Here is an 18,293-nt window from a genome sequence, read left to right on the forward strand (position 1 = left end):
AATATATTAATAAGACATACAATTATATTTCACAGACTAGGATAGAGAATTAAACTGACAGTCACATCAAAGTTGTTTATAATCAAATTAGCGACAAAACATTGGAAAAAAATAAATATAATAAAACCAAACAGATCGATTACAGATTTGAGATAGCTAAACAGTGACCCAAGTGGCAATTGTGTATTTTCGTTTATAAAACTAAAAGAATATCAACTTTATTATGCAGAAGGAACACATACATACTTTCACAAAAATACTTTCTTAGATATATGGCAGATATTTGTAATCTACATTAAGTGAAATCTCGGTATGCATATTTGTGCAGGGAGAAAAGCCACGACATGGATTATTTTGCAATTATTGGCAAACTGCGCAAAAATGGGCATTTTTAACCAATGTAAAAAGACAATTTATGATTTGAATGATGTTAACTGAGTTCAATATTTGGTCGGTTTAAATTTTTCAACAGGTGTTTTACTTTGATCATCTCTTCTTTTTTTCTGAACCCAATGTATGAAAGACCAAATAAGAAATATGATCAACTCCAAAAGTTCTGTAATGGTCAAAATACTGGCTCCTAGAAAAAGTCCTAGTTGTCCTCCTAGGTTTGCTGCAAAAACAAAATTTACTGTTAATAAATAGATTTGGAGTGGTATTACTAAATCTTATTTTGAATCAAAATTGCTGAATTTTCAATAGCTATGTTGCGTCAGAAGTCGGTTAGTTATCGAGGGTATATTAAAAAAGTAAAATCACAAAAAAACTGAACTTAAGAGTAAAATCAATTCGGAAAGTCTATAATTACATGGCAAAATCAAATAACAAAACGCATCAAAAACGAATGGACAAAAGCTGTCATATTCCTGACTTGGTACAGGCATTTTCAAATGTAGAAAATGGTGGATTAAATCTGGTTCTATAGCGCTAACCCTCTCACTTTAATGAACGTTATATTTACATTGATGCGTTTAAATAAACATTAAATAGTCAAAATATGGGTACATCAGTCATCATCGTATAACAATTTTAAAAGGAACAATCTAACAGAACACACAAACATCTAATATCTAATAATACATTGATTGATTTGCGTGTCTGACGTCAGAATATTTTTATACGTCACATACATTTGTCGTTCAATGTGCATACAAACAATTTTAAAATTTACATAGCCAATGTTAGCATACAGGGTTAAAAAATCAAAAGTATGTACTAAGAATAAATTTCAGAATTAGACCGAAATTTAAACTAGTCCAAAAGTTATATACAGAATTTATAAGAATCCAAAAATAGTTGATTCCACTACGCGATTGAATGATTTTGACGTTTGTGGTTCAACGTATATAGTAATTCATAATAGAAATATATCACAATGACATATAATAGAACAATATCATACTGACGGGATCTTTTAACGTACAATAACGAATTGAAATTTGACTTCAACAGGTCGGGACCACTACCGTATATGGAAATGCATAAATTAGCATTCTTATGTTCTCGCATATGTAATTGTTTATTTACATGTGACGTAATTTATTTTTACCTAGGTTTTTGATCAATCCACTAAATGAGTCACAATGCATTATGGACTACTACGTGTTTACAATCAACCAAGAACACGTGTTATTTACTGAAATACAACACATTTTTTCTTGCAATGCGGGATTCACAATTTTGCTTAGTTCTTCATTTTGTGTATCCTCATTTATAGTTCGTGATATAAAGTATTACTTCCATGCTCAGATTAACGAAAAGTTGTTTCCATGCGAAGAAAAAAGGGTTTGAATTACCCGATATATAGCCATTAACATGTTTGATGATGGCACAGATATTTCATGTATTTGTCCATCAGACAGCAACGAAACAATAGCAGAAACACAATTACCCATGAGACAAACTTACTAGGTAATCCGTCGATAAACGCCGGTGCTGATATTCACGAGTACAGCAAAGTTCGCATAGATAATTAAAGGCAAATGTGGGATCCTTGAATTTTGTGTTCGTAAAAAAGGCAAAGAAATATTTACATACATGGCAGTGTTAACAAAATCTATAAGTATTTTTTTGGGGTCATATTCGTATATGGGACTTCCAAACTGTTTTGAAGGTAGTAAAGTAAGCAACTGTAGTTTCAGTTTGTTCGTTTTTTAACAGGCTCGGACATTTGCCAAACTGAATAAAATCATTACAGCTGATTTCTTTTACCTGCAAAGTAAAACTTTGGTTGGCTTGCTTGTTTTGTTTGTATAGTTGTTTATATACAAGCTTTGAAAATAAGATTGACATCTTTAAACAATATATAGGCATAGTTTAACTTGTATATTTTATTTTTTGTACAATATACAAATAAAACAAGCAAGCTAACCAAAGATTTGCTCTACATGCATTAGGAAATAAGCTGTAATGATTTTATCCATATGTATGTGCGACAAGGTGGAAAAGGTGAAAATTGCAGCGTTGGATCTATAGTAAAAAAGAAGATGTGGTATGATTGCCAATGAGACAGCTGTCCACAAGAGACCAAAATGACACAGAAATTAACATTTATAGACCACCGTACGGCATTCAACAATGAGCAAAGCCCATAAAGCATAGTCTGCTATAAAAGGCCCCGATATGACAATGTAAAACATTTCAAACGAGAAAACTAACGGCCTTAATTATATAAAAAAAATGAACAAAAAACAAATATGTAACACATAAACAAACGACAACCACTGAAATACAGGCTCCTATACAATTTTATCTTTTTATGGGATAGATTTCTTCTCCTTTTATATATTTAATTGTGCCGTTCTTGTTTGGATTATTTTACACAAGTCATTTTAGGGTCATGCATTAATAGCTTACTTTTCAGCATTGAACCTATGACTGCTTACTTAACTAAATTATGTCTTTGTTGGAAAGATGTCTCATTTGGCACTCATGCCTCATCTTCTTTTTTCTATATACAAAGCACGTTTAAGAAGAAAAAAAATAATAGGTAATATGGCACTCACTATGATCCAGAGACTTTTAATATTGGAGATATTTTACATATGTCAAAAGGACTGCAGCCGAACGATAAGAAACCTCTTAGGTATATTTTGTGATAAAATTAGCTATAACGGGTATTATCGATGGATGAAACTATAAAAAATGTATTGAGCTATATACCGTACCCGCTCAGTGGCGGATCCAGGGGGCGGGGTTCCAGGGGATGGACCCCCTTTTTTTGGATGATTAGTTCATTTGGTTAAGGACATGTAGTTGGAACCCCCTCCCTTTTGTCCAGGGTAAGGACCCCCTTTTTAAAATGGCTGGATCCGCCCCTGCCGCTTTATTAACACTTATTTTTAGCATACTGAATATTATGATGTTCTTACTATTAGTTCAGGTCCTAATAAAAAAAAATACACATTCAGTACAGAAAGAAGTGTTTCAATGAAAGTTTTCGTGTTTTTCTAGGCAGAAATGATATTGGAATGACATTATACAGGTTTAAAAGAGCTTACTGGACAGTGGTCACTTCATTAGATATTTCACTGTGTCATGTCGTGAAATTAATGCAGGTTCAATTCATAACACTGCACAAAACCGGCTCAACTACATGTACTTTTGCAAGGCGAAAAAGAAAGTCGAATTGTGAAGCCAATAAACATGTTCTTACTATTAGTTCAGGTCCTGATAAAATAGAATACTTATTCAGTACAGAAAGAAGTGTTTCAATGAAAGTGTTCGTGTTTTTCTAGGCAGAAATGATTTTGGAATGACATTATACAGGTTTAAAAGAGCTCAAAGGATTTTCTTACTGTACAGTGGTCACTTCATTGGATATTTCACTGTGTCATGTCGTGAAATTAATGCAGGTTCAATTCATAACACTGCACAAAACCGATTCAACTACTTTTGCAAGGCGAAAAAGAAAGTCGAATTGTGAAGCCAATAAACAATATTTTTTTAATCTGAGCATGCAAATTGAAGATTACGTTATATATTTTACATTAAATATATTTGCAGAATAAAAAATTTGGAAATGAGAGTCCCAGACAATATATTAGTTGACTGTTTTCCCACTAATTCCACGTGTTTTACGTAGTAGTTTACTCGTAGTAGCCCACAATGCATTGTAGTTCATCAAGTCGATTGGTCAGTTTTTCAAGGCCATATTGGCCTTGTGTTTTGGAAATTAATATGCAAATATATTCTGACGTCAGAAAATCTAGAGTTCTCGACCTGTTCAATAACCATTTACCTATTTTTTGTTAATATTTAGCTTTTGTAAATTTAAAACCAAGTAAACTTGCAACTTCGATATACGCGTGTTTTATGATGCACTTTGGTCATCTTTGATCACTACCAATAAACACATTATACGTATTTCATATACTCACACATTTGACTTAGAGTGTTCATGTCTATGAAGCAGAGCAAACAACTGAAGTACAAATCACACTTTGCCAACCAGAGGAGTTTTCGTTTTAAACACCGAGTGCGGTTGTGTTAATGTCACATGATTTAATTTTTTTGTGACGTGTTTAATTGACCTATTTTTGTCTTTTAGACTTTTAACTTTTGGCTATGAAACAGTCGGTTCTTCAGCTTTCTTTCTTATTTTATCCATGACAACATATTATTTACCGTGAAATTATTGTTTTTTTTCACGTTATCTTTTGTTATAACTGATTCCGTTGTTTTATTTCACTAAAATCAATGTGATAGCAAGTTTTATTTTACCGTAATGGTTTTTAAAAACTGTCTTGGACCTTACCAAATATGTCTCCAGCATTTTCATATTTCGCAACCTGCTCAGTCATTGTGATAGACAAATCTTTGAAATAAATCCGAATGAATGCATAATTTGCCCTGAAAGAAACATCATGATCAATATAGAAACAATATGATTTTATCGTCCTATATATTTTATGTATAGACTAGCGGGCAGTTTAAACGCACAACGCAATGTTATAAAACGAAATTCAGGTACTAGTAACATCAATAGACCAAAATTTACCTGTAGACCTGACTTATATTCAAAACAATATGCAAAAAAACCCCGAATATAATATACAGAAAAAAACGACAGCCAGTGCATTACAGACTGTACTTTGTACAAAATCATACAGAATATGGCGTGGTTTACATGTTTGCGGGCTCTGAACCGCCCCTTTCATAACCTGGATATACATGTCATAGCAAACCAAACTATTAAAATCAGAACGATACAAAGCAAAGTATTCAAGTAACAAAAACACAAAAGACAATAACTGAGCTGTGAGTGAATTCCAAGCCAATAACAACTAATAAAAAAATCATAAATCTAATCTGGAATACTGTTACCAATATTCATCTTATTATCTTTGATTTCTCGTCTTGTCGGATCAAAAAAGAGGTGTGTATTTAATAATGTACATTTTTTCATACTTTTCTGTTATTATCGGAACTTTATGGCATACAGGAAAAATGGTAAAACGTGTTAAGTGATTAAGTACACGTATACAATCTGACAAAAACATAATAAATCTTACTCCGCTGATTCGTAAAGATAGACATTATGGACATTATGGACCTATTTCTAATTCGAAATTGCGATCTTTCATATAATGAAATTCGACACTTCAAAAGTTATTTTCATATTGATGTCACTAAACTCTTGTCCTTGTTAAAAAAAAGAGGGACGAAAGATACCAGATGGACATTCAAACTCATAGATTGAAAACAATGGACAACGTTACATTTTGTTTCGTGGAGGTTTGATAAATATATGGTGTCCTCTCTATATCCTTTGTTTAATTTTATAAAAGGGTTACTGTATCATGGATGGATACCCAGCTTTCCAATCATCTTTTACTCATCATAGACAAAAATCTATTTTTAAAATTAAACAATCGATGTAATATTTCGGTAGATAATATGTGAAGCAAAGATTATGTTTTTATTAACTGATACGTTTTGAAACTTTAAGAAGACGTCACTAATCATTTTTTCAAGATAATTATCCACGATAGAGTCCATCATGCACATAAAGAGGAAAGATTCTAGGTGAAACAGAAGTAACGCTCTCTCATTTTGTATTTTTTTTTATATCGAATGCCAATTATCAAAGCTGTGATTACATATATTATATTTATATGTTAGGAACACACATGAAAAAAAAACCAAAAGAAGAGAGTTGTAATTAATAACCTCCCGGTTTCACAAATATTTGTTAGCCTAGGTACAAGGAAAATTAAACAAAAGTCCGTTCTGTTCTTAAATCTTTTATTAATTCTATCTTTACAGAAATGGAGGCTTCAGATATAATGCAATGTGAATTCCATTTTATTTTATATTTTTAAGGAACATATCTCATTAACAATATTTGATCAGAATGTATTTTCGAAAGTGTCAAGTACATTGCTAGAAACAAAACCTACGAAATAAACCAGGTCAATTGGACATGCTTTGAAACTATATCTGCCCTTGAATTTTTACAAGATAATATTTTTATTCGCTTTGGAGATTCCGTATATCGTCAGGTTATCGGAATTCCAATGGAAACTAACTATGCGGACCTGTTTTTGTATTGCTATAAGTTACAATGTATGACAAAATCAGCAAAGATCCATCGAAACAACATCTGATACACAAATTAGATAATACTTTTAGATATTTGGATGATATTTTGGCTGTTGAACTTACTTTAATTAAAGCTAAAACTAATAATGACCACTGCCCTTTCCTAAAAACCAATTGTTAAGCAAACTATTTAAGGTCTTTCCACTTTTATTTTTCATTTTTATATGAAAATATCAAAATATAGTTTAAAGTATAATATACATTTCAAATGATACCTACCTTAATGTTCGCTAATTCTAAAAATGTATGGTTTCTTAACAATTTTATTGAAATAATGGAGATAATTTGATCTTTCTGGTCTGAAATATGTCACTTCCGGTATTGTTTGATAGTTAACTTGACATTGATTCCAAAAATATATGGTTATATATACTTTTACATCAAATAAGTTCAAAACAAAGCTACTTCAGGTTTACACATTGTCCTTTCTGATTTGATTGCAACCTTATGGAAAGAGTTACATGGCTTCATCGTGTCTAAATATGAAGTTAAAGCAAATGTCAAAATCTAGAATGTCAATTTTAACTTTGGTCTTAAGCTCCATTTTAAGGTCATAAACCTTTATCAAATTACCCTAGGACTTTATTATACTAAGTAAATTAGTTATACAATAATACAACCATACCTGTAATTTTAAATATAAAAAGGGAGAAAACTCTCCTTTACGGTCAACGTAACCTTGCAATCAAAATGTACGTGTTACGACATGTCCCAAATAACAATGTAGTAAAATAATTTGTCGATATCTTATACGTTTTTTTTGGACAAAAGTGAAAATAATCTAAAACCAAAAATTTAGAATATGACTTTGACCTTTGACCTTGACCTCATTTTCATTTTTTGGAGCAAGGACCTTAATCTAAAAGCCCTAGGTATCTATCACTAATGGTTTACTAGTTTGAAAGTCAATTATGTCAATAACATTAGGGGAAAACTCTCATATGAAGTCTCCGAATAGCTCCGGTCCAAATGACCAACCTAATCTTTATGATATAACGAGCAATTTGTTAAAAAAAAAAAAATTACGGTTGCGAAGGAGTAGTGACAACATGAAAAAACGTGTTTTGGGAGATAACTCTTAAAATGTAAAGTGTATGGTTAGCAGTGTATTTTTCAAAAGCGTATAAACTGTATGAAAGCATTTTCCAAATGTATAAGCGACATCTTGTAAAACATCAACACAGAGCAAGAAAAAAATTAGGCGTAAGAAAAAATATAAAAATCAGAACAAAATAAAGAGGTCTTTCCACAGTGATATGTAATATAACCGTAATGAAAATCACAACGCGAATTCGATCTACATCTTTTCATTTATCATATTTGGTAACAAAGTTTTTAATTTATTTATTCAGAATCTTTCCTGATCCTGTTTATCCTCCTTAGAACAAGTAGTTTTGTGGACAATGATTGCAATGGTCAGTCGATTGATTTTATTCTTAGCATGTTAAGGGGATCTCAAATGTTGACTTCGAGGAAGATAATGCTTGCATTAATTGTCGCTACGATAATTGTTAATGACATGTTTGACTCCCCAACATACTGTTTACCACATTTACACTGTAGAAGATCTATAGCATTTGAATTCTTGTAATTCACATTGCAAAATATGGTGTATTGCATATCAGTGTAGTAATTGTTAAAAGTCTGCGTATTCAGTATTTGTTTGCAAGTCAGACAACGTTTGTTTCCGCAACCCTTGCAAGAGTCTACAGACGAATAGCCTGCTTAAGATAAATTAAATATAATCACAAACAGTTAAAAATAACATTAATAAAATACTAATATTTCAATGAAAACTTAAAAAGGACAGTTCCTTATCAAATGGCAATACCAAAAGCTGAAATACATCAATAACAACTGGCATACTCCTCACTTTATGTATGCATTTTCGTATGTATAAAATGTTAGATCAAACCTGGTTTTAAGCTAGCTAAACCTCTTACTTGTATTGCAGTCGCATCAAATTCCAATATTACTTGTCAGTCAGGAATCCAGGAAACAAGATCGTAATAAATTACGGCAGTAAATGTTAAGGATAAAGTCCTTCTTTACATCTTTATGTCAGTGTTTGTATTAATGACATGGTTCGACCATTAACTCATTAGATACGCAAACAACGATTTACTTGTCAATCAACTCTCCTATTGATGGTATTACATACTACAATAACTTTAAGGTCCTTATTTAGTTATGAAGTTAGTGATAACTATTGTTCAAAGTTTTGCTACAGGTTAATATGTAAATATATACCTTATATACCATTCAGGTACACCTGTTATTGCAGAAATTTGATGCGCAAAGAATTCGGATGGATATGTTCCAGTTGAGAATGAGAAGTTATATGTTGTATGCTGGCATCCTTGGGGACAATCACATGTATCCTTATAGTATGTGGTCATTAGGTGCCCTGAAAAAAGTGTGTTGTTTTTAATAATACAAAAGACAACAAAAAGCTTCAAAATAATGCACATAACACACTAACAATAATTAATTATCCTTTAAAATTTAGTATTTGTCCTATCTGGTATCATTTATAAATTATAAAGTTTATTTTTTAGATTACATTGTGTAATCCTGGCGTGCTTTAAAAATGTCATTTTATTCCGTTGCATTTGTTATTTATTATTAATAACTCCCTTGAAATGTAAATTAGGACTTGTCTATAAAAATATGTCTTTCCAGTCTTTTTTTTTAGCTCACATAGCCCAAACTGACAAGTGAGCTTTTCTCATCACTTGATGTCCATTGTCCGTCTTCGTCCGTCATCCGTCCTCGTCCGTCGTCGTTGTTTGTCGTTAACTTTTACAAAATCGTCTCCTCTGAAACCACTGGGCTAAGGAGTAGGTCCGGTAAGGGCCGATTGTGGCCTCAAATTTAAGGTTCATCTAACGAAAGCTTTTGGACACTTACGTGTCTATTTCAATTGATTCGATTAGTTTCTGTGAAAGATTTTAACTGATTTAGTCATTAAAAACGCTCTGATTCAAGCTTAAATATGAATAATCTATCAAATATACCAAAAAACATCACTTTTCAGATGTTTTTTTTTGTCAAAAATAAAAGTGGCCGCGTCCGTGTTCATAATCTTTATATATGTTTTGTATTATCATCAAACTAAAATTTCAATATTTTGAACGAACACGAATGCGGGCACTTTATGTCTAAAAATTAACCAAAATGATAAAATTTTGATGATTTCAGTTATTTAGTATGACTTAATGATGTAATGATGCTAGAACGCGATATGTGTCCATTGTATTGTCAAAACCAGCTCATATTTATGTAGCAAAAGCATTTTCCTTTCCTAAATATAGCTTAAAGATTACATTTTCACAATTTTCTTAAACTGCTATATTATGGTGCCAAAAAGAGGTCTTACTGAACCTACTCCTTTATCCTTACTCAGCCACAATCTTCATTAGGGTATCTAGTTTGAAAAAATGTGCCCGGTGACCCGGCCAACCAATTAAGATGGACAAAAATAGAATAAATGTGCAAAATGTAGATTTAGGCTTATAACTCTGACACCAAAGCATTTAGGGTAAATCTTACCCTCAGGGTAAATTGTTTATCAGGTCAAGATCTATTTGTCCTGAAATTTTCAGATGAATCGGACAATCCGTTGATGGGTTGCTGCCCCTGTGTTTGTAATTTTAAGGAAATTTTGCCGTTTTTGCTTAATATCTTGAATATATTTCTATAGATAGAGATAAACTGTAAACAGCAATTATTTTAAGCAAAGTAAGATCTACAAAAAAGTCAACATTATCAAAATGGTCAGTTGACCCCTTAAGGAGTTATGGCCCTTTTTAGTAAATTATTTACATTTTTTCGTATTTTTTTTTATCTTTTACAAAAATTTAACCAAACTTTGCAACTATCATCATTGGAGTATCTAGTTAAAAAAAAATGTCCGATGACCTTGCCAACCCACAAAGATAGTCACCATGGCTAAAAATAGAGCAAAGGGGAAACATGTAGAGTTTGGCTTAAATCTCTGAAACTAAAGCGATAAGAGAAAATCTAACATTGGTAAAAACAAATCAAGATCTATCTGCCCTAAAAATGTTTAGATGAATCAGGCAACCCGTTGTTACATGTACCTCAAGATTGGTTATTTTGAGAAAATTTTGCAGTTTTTGGTTATCATCTTCATTGTTATAATTATAGATAGAGACAAACTGTAAACATCAATAATATACAAAGTAAGACTAACAAATAAGTCAACATAACCATATTGGTCAATTGATCCCTTTAAAAGTTTTTGGCCTTCATAGTCAATGTTCAACAACATTCATAAATTTTGTCAATTTTTGTTAATTTTTACAAAGTATTTACCTCCATGACTTCTGGGCCAAGTCCATTTTAGATAGGGATAATAATTAACAACAAGCATGTTTAGTAAAGTAAAATCTATAAACACATTACCATCACCAAAACACAATTTTGTCATGAATTCATCTGCGACCTTTGTTTAATATGTACATAGACCAAGATGGGCGACACAGGGTCTTTAGAGCAACTTTTTTCTGTTAATTATTGCATTTATACTTTTCAAAATACAAAAAAACCAATAAAATATTTTTTTCTGATTGGAAACCGTCATTTAGAAACAAAATAACCAATATTAAGCGTAATTATATAAATTGACGACCTTGGTCATGTCGATCTTGTATGGCTTATTATTTTGTTCGGCATTTTTGTTAATTTACTCTTGATACTGATTTGTAATAAGTACACACAACGTTGCTTTCATCGCTATGATCTATCTTTATATAGGTATGTCGGCTTTGTTGTTTGGAATGCTTCATCATCGGACTAAAAAGTTGAACGAAATTAACCAATGATTATTTCTTGATTTCAGTCCGCTCAGTTGTTTCGGAGAAGTGAAACAGTCAGGTGAGAAATATTACCAGGACTATAATAAAAGTGCAAGAAATGTTTTAAAGAAAAGCATATTTGTTTATAGAACCAAGATGATATACATCACATGGTTGATAATTCAAAGTAAAGTATGTACTTACAAAATAATGGATTTGAGCATGTCTGGTATTCGTAGTAAGAACAATAAGGGCCATTTCCTGTAAAATTAAATCATAACATTGTTGATCTAAAGGAAAATGACAGTTCGTTGATTTAATGTCTCTAGCGCTTACGTGATTTCTGGCAATCACCAGGCGACGCTTGAACACTGTTTTTGTTGACACTACCGTTTGTAACGTTCATTACGTTATAATAGTGGAAAAAGGAAGATACATTAACGTAGATTTGTTTGATTTCGGCTTAAATATATTTAAAAAGTTTGTTTTCTTTGCCAACTTTTTATATTTACATGTATTAGATTCGTTTATTTTATAGAACGGAAATACAGTAAATTTTCCACTACTTCACGTTTCTGAATATTCGCTCGCATCTTGCATAGTTGGATCCCTTATATGTTGTCTGTGAATACAGGCTCTTTGACGTATTATATTATCAGTCTGTCCGATGTACCATTCCTTTCAAGTGCGGCATATAATACAGTAAATTAGATTAACTGTTTTGCAATTAATGTATATTTGGAACAACTATTTTGTTTATTAATGTTATTTGCTCCCAAGTTTTCATATATCCACAAAGACCACATCTAGATTCATAACATTTTAAAACGTTGTACTTTATTCTAGTTGGTTATAAAATTGTGGTGATTTGATCGTCTGCATTATTGATGCGCTATTTGCTCGTGAAGGAGATAACGGTATTGATTTTCAAGATTATCATACTTAATAGTTTAATCAGAATAGATTTATATGATTCATTGTACATCTTCATGCATCCTATACTGATGAAATATATCTGTTATATGAAAGGAATGTTTATGAATAATTACATTTCATGTTTCCTTTCGTTGTAATTAGTGTTGTTTTGTACACATTTTTGGCGTTTATATAATCTATTTTGTCGTGTACATGTATCGATACTCGTAAAGATCCAGCACCCTCGTGGGAAAGACCGTTTACTAATATTCAGACGTTCTATATAAATATTTAAAGATACATAAGTACGTCTGAACCCGTGACAACTCTCAGACAGTTGTCATACATAGGATCACCAGTGATTGTGATAAAAGACTGAAAACAAAATATATGTATAATATTCGTCTAAATATCAGCCCAAAAATGTTAGATCTGTTAATTTTCAAGAAGCCATTTTTTTGTTCTAACCTGGCCGGGATTCAAACTCTCAATTGCATGTGTTCGAATCCCGGTGAGTGAAGATCTAACTTTGTTGGGTTGATGTTAAGACGAATCATATATAAATAATGCATTGTCAGCCTTGTACCACCATCACATGATGCAACCGTCATTAGTTTATTATCTGGTTCTAAAATGAATCCTTGTACAGATCATGGATATTGAAAAAATAGAATAGGACATACTATAAGGTTCTGCATGAATGAGAAAATTTTATTATCACTTGAATAGACATTTGTTTTATCAAAATCATGGAACATCAACAGAACACCAAAATAACATCCATATGCCAACTGTTTTTTTTTAAGATGAATCTTCTAGAAATAATGTCCGTAGGAGGGCTGTCATCATACTTCATCTTCTTATTCTTATATTTAGACGAAGAGCGCTTCGAACGTACAATGTATGTTATTTATAGCGTGTAGTAGTTTTGCTATGCTAGATAAAGGCAACAGTAGTATACCGCTGTTCGAAATTCATAAATCGGACGAGAAAAAAACCAAATACGGGATACAAACTAAAACTGAGGGAAATGCATCAAATATAAAAGGAGAAAAACGACACAACAGAAACACAAGATTAAATTGTATCACACGTGAAACGAACTATAATGTAACAATGGCCATTTTCCGGATTATTAGGTTATTCTTACCTTTTGACAAAAAGTCTGTGCATCCGCATGTTTGCCGAATTACTTCATTCCAACATGCCTGATAACATCTAGAAGAGCTGTAATCGGGTTTGTTCACGCATGTCTTGTTTCCAAAAGCAGTATAAGGGGCAGGTAAAAACTTGAACTTGAAATTAAAAATGTTAAAAAAAGTTCATATAACAATTTAAACTAATTTTTAATATAGAAATAAGAACATGCTATATTGTCGAAGGCTCCTCCTTTCAGAAAGTCATTCTACCATTCAGATATAATTATTGCTTTCCCTATAAAGTTGACTCATATATATTGAACGCATTTTGCAAAGGTGACGATTACAAATTTCTAATTGTAACATTCTCATTTCTCAACAGTTATTAAAAAATGCATTCTGTCGCTTCGTATGTCATATTGATATTTCATTTAATACGCTACTCTCCTCGCTCAAGTTCACACTATTTGGACTACATTATTTGGGATGTGCTCCTGACACCAAAACAGTTTCAGTAGATTTAAAGTACATAATTGTTATGGTCACCATCACGCATTAATAGATTAAATCTGGTCTTAAGATACCACAATTCGTCTGTTCTGTTAATATACCAATCCTGTCATATTCTGATTTGTTGAATTGTCTAAATGAAGACTCGCATGGCGGGAAGAAAAACAGCAGGAGATGCTTAATCTATCATAGCATCTGTTCCTTTAGAGAGTCATGAGAATCGATCTATTTTTGGTTTTTACCTTGCTTTGTATCTTCTTGATGCATTTAAGAGATTGAATACCGTTCAAATGTGGTATATGATAGTCGACGAGACAATTTTCCACCATAATTTAAATGAAGTAAACTGATGTAAATTTAGAAAAAAAAAGACTTGGTATAATTGCCAATGAGACAACTCTCCACAAGAATGACACAGAAATTAACAACTATAGTTCAAGGAGAAAACCAACACAGAATAGTCAGCTTTAATAGGCCCAGAAATGACAATGTAAAATTATTCAACCGCATAATTAAACAACAACCCCTAAATAACAGACTCCTGACTTGGGACAGGCACATACATTCGCATTTATTAGCAATCGCTCCGCTATGAACAATAATGAAAACACTTACCATAGAGTCGACTATCAAAGGCCCCGACATTAAAAGTGTGGATCAAATCAATAAGAAAATAAACTACCCAATTAATAAAATATTCCGCGAAACAAATATGTCGGACATGAACCACTGACAACTACTGAACCACAGTCTCTTACATTGACATTCACGTACAGTCTGTTCAGCATGTTTGTGAGAGCGCAATACGCCCCTACCTGATGGCAGTGATGAAAAGCCAAACATAGGAAAATACTGACAAAATACAATTCATGCAACATAACAATGGACACAAAACATCGAAATAACAGAATTTTGCATCGCTAAAAGGTTTAATAAGTACACATCCAGCTGGTGAGTGTCAAGACTTTATATAAAACACTATCGACAAAACGGATTCCTCATAGTTGCACATATATAGCAATATACATTAAGTTGTGTTTAATTTTTCCAAAACTATTTCACAGTAAGTACCCCAAAAAAATACACTTGTGTTGAATTTGAAACCTTGAAGAATAAGTTATTTTCAAGGATCTATTTGTTAACATGGGTCGTATTACAATGTACGAGCTTTATAAACAGCTGCATCATAAAAAATAGGATATGGTACAAACTTCCGTACCAAATGCGGACGCCAAAACGCAGCTTTAGTGAACAGGTGGTGGATTAAACACATCGTATGAAGGTAACACAAGAACATCACAATAACAAGTAAAAACATTGAAATTCGCGAACGAAAAACAAGTTTTTTTGTCGTACATTTTTGTAAATATTTTGTCGTGTAAAACGAAAACTATTCAAATCGTAATCTCGAAAAGAACAATAATTTCTGTATATGTTATAATTGTTTAATATATGTTTCTTTATTAAAATTTCCGCAATAATATCCTTTAATTAGCGCTGCCATAAACTGTGATGCCTTATAATACTTCTGCTACAAAAGGGTCATAATTGGTCTATACACTTAATTTCAGAAAGTTACATGAAAAACTATTCATAAGTTTATCTAGGTTGTTTGCATTCCCATTACAAAAGAAGATATTATTTGAGATTCAGAAAATAAATCTGCAATCTAACTTTCTTAAAAATAAACTCTAAAAATAACAGAGACACAAACTTTCGATAGTAGACAAATTAAACTTACAGATAAGTAAAACTATTTCAAAGCCTTATTTTTTTTACAAGGTTGGCACTTTCACGTACTTAGAAAGTAAACAAAACACAGAAAATGGATTACGTTTTTAGACGTCATAAATTCTATTATTAAGGTGAGTCGAACATTTGCGATCCCAAATTCACTTAAATCGATTGACTATGTGCTATTTACGATTTAAAGTGTGCATTCTTAGATAATATGAAACAAATGTAATATTAAGCCATTCTGTCTAATACTTATTTGCTACACACATCTTTCCTGCGTATTTCTATGAAAGCTTCTAAGCCAGGTTTAATAACAAGTCCTTCATTTGTCATGATCGGTTCTTCTTGATGGTCATGGACAGCTACCTGTACAAATAAGTGTTTCTTATGTAGAACAAGTAAAATATAAATTGCTGACAAATATTGATTTATATAATTGCAAGAGCAATTTATCGTAGAAAATGTAGAAAATGTTAAATTAATTGTCATTTTCATTTGTTTCGCTTTTTCAACGTATTATTCATATTTTCATACAAAAGTATTCATGAAAAGTTGTATCTAAATTCTTTGGTGATAACAAAACCACCAGAAAATTACTTACTTTTACTCCAGAAGAAAAGGAATAACTGAAATAGTCGAATAATGTCATGACATCAACGTACAAGTGAAGGTTAAACATTGCTCCATACATAGTTGTGTATTGGGAACCATTCGCATTAAATCTCAAACATAGACCCATATCAGTGTACACCGATACAAAACTATCCTTCATTTGAAGTCCTTTGTTGTCAAATACTGAAGCAAAAACTAATTGCCATACATCTTTGGAGCGAGTAATAAGGTCTTCTTTTGTAGTTGCTTCAAAATATCCCTCCTTTGCATAGAATGGGTCGTCCCAGCTAATATCATTGCTATACATATGTAACGCACTTGTAGTCATATAAAGGTTATTAGTTTTGTCATCCGTTTTAGGAACTTGATTTGAACGCGGACTCAAGTTGCATATGGTTATGGCAGGAAATGGTAATTTTTCTTGAAGTTGAATATAGGTATTTGAAATTGTTGGGTAGCTGTAGTAATTCTCCAGTTCCACAACAACTGTATAAACCAGGAATATTGCGCATATGAGCCAAACTGTTATCCAACAAATACTGTAAAAAACAACAATATCGAGGTTGAAAAGAAATACATTTTAAGTGTTGATTAATACATTGTTATACAATTTATTTAACTTATATTTCGTTTAATGTATAAAAGCATATATAAAATTGAATTAAAAAAATCTTCAAAACACATATTTAGCTGTCTCTCTCCTTTGAGATAGAAACAAAACATAAAATGAAAGACAATGCTGAATAGACAGGAAACTTAAGAAAAACACAAATATATATATTTCATTTAAAGATAAACTTTGATTAGATTTAAGAAGAATGGACGCATTAGTTTTTTTTCCAATGGAACTGGGTAAAATATTGTTTTTAATTTAAGACCACACACCATGCACCATCTGATCAACTGCCTATGGTTATTTCTCTCAGAAGAAATCTTGTTAAATCATAATTTGAAACTCTGATAATCATTTTGCGGTAACGTCTCTCATAAGTAATCTTGTTAAAAAAGATCAAATGTCTACAGTTATTGGTCACCAATTTAATCTTGTTTAATTCGATAAAATTTCATGGGATATTTTTTTTACGTAAGTTAACTTATTTATGATAACAGTTTACCTTCTAATGATCTGTCTTGGGTTATTTCTCTCAAAAGTGATCTTATTTAGTCCATGAAATCCTGTTGTCTGTGAAAAATTTGTCCAGATATCTTTTTTTGAAAACGAGTCATCAGTGTTTTGATTTTTGACTTCTGTTTCCATCGTTTGTTCATCCGTTTCGTTCATTATATTTAATCTAATATTCAGAGTTCTACCTAAAACACGTCAACGCTTCAGTTTGGTTTCACATTTTGTCAGTGCTGGCAATTGAAATCAACCGTAATGACATACTAACCCAAAGTATGGCCACCAATGAAGAAACCTTTTTCTAGTCATTCAGACTATTTTGAATCAGTATTAAATTGAACGATTCTAATAAAACGTACAATTTCCATAGTGATAACAAATAATAATTTACTAAATCGATGATGTAGATATGGATATAATAAAATATTAAACAACACCTTTTCCAAATGGATAACACATTCAATCAAACACTTCTATTTATCGTAAACTTAATACTGACATTAAGTCTAACATACATACTATGTTATTTGTTTTGATCTAGCAGTCAGTAATCACGATTATTCTCAGATCGGTACTTTGTTACTTTTGTTTTAATTATATGTTAATAGTGTATTGTCCGGATTTTTTGTAACATGACTAACACGACGGGTGCCGCATGTGGAGCAGGATCTGCTTACCCTTCCGGATCACATGAGATCACCCCCTATTATTGGTGGGGTTCGTGTACCTTATTCGTTAGTTTTCTATGTTGTGTCATGTGTACTATTGTTTGTCTGTTTGTCTTTTAAATTTTTAGCCATGGCGTTGTCAGTTTATTTTCGATTTATGAGTAAA

The 18,293-nt window shown here is 31.8% G+C and overlaps 1 protein-coding gene across 1 annotated transcript; it reads right to left on the bottom strand.

The window, feature by feature from the left end:
* Positions 1–341: 341 nt before the first annotated feature.
* On the bottom strand, positions 342–17,594 carry LOC134711116 (acid-sensing ion channel 5-like). Its single transcript, XM_063571560.1, has 6 exons — positions 17,452–17,594; positions 16,326–16,875; positions 15,988–16,090; positions 8,854–9,010; positions 4,757–4,851; positions 342–613 (listed from the first exon to the last, which is right to left on the bottom strand). The coding sequence occupies exons 1-6, from the start codon at positions 17,592–17,594 to the stop codon at positions 441–443; spliced, it is 1,221 nt and encodes a 406-aa protein (XP_063427630.1). The 3' UTR covers positions 342–440.
* Between the last annotated feature and the right edge of the window lie 699 nt (positions 17,595–18,293).

The sequence above is a fragment of the Mytilus trossulus genome, chromosome 3 (genome assembly GCF_036588685.1).
Source record: "Mytilus trossulus isolate FHL-02 chromosome 3, PNRI_Mtr1.1.1.hap1, whole genome shotgun sequence".
Taxonomy (NCBI): domain Eukaryota; kingdom Metazoa; phylum Mollusca; class Bivalvia; order Mytilida; family Mytilidae; genus Mytilus; species Mytilus trossulus.

Excerpts from the sequence above, each read along its gene's own strand:
- LOC134711116 (XM_063571560.1), bottom strand. The coding sequence starts at position 17,594 with ATGGAAACAGAAGTCAAAAATCAAAACACTGATGACTCGTTTTCAAAA. Across the intron at positions 9,011-15,987 it reads AATACGCAGGAAAGATGTGT|GGCACCTAATGACCACATAC; the intron begins GTAGCAAATAAG and ends CACTTTTTTCAG. Across the intron at positions 614-4,756 it reads AAATGCTGGAGACATATTTG|CAAACCTAGGAGGACAACTA; the intron begins GTAAGGTCCAAG and ends TTGTTTTTGCAG.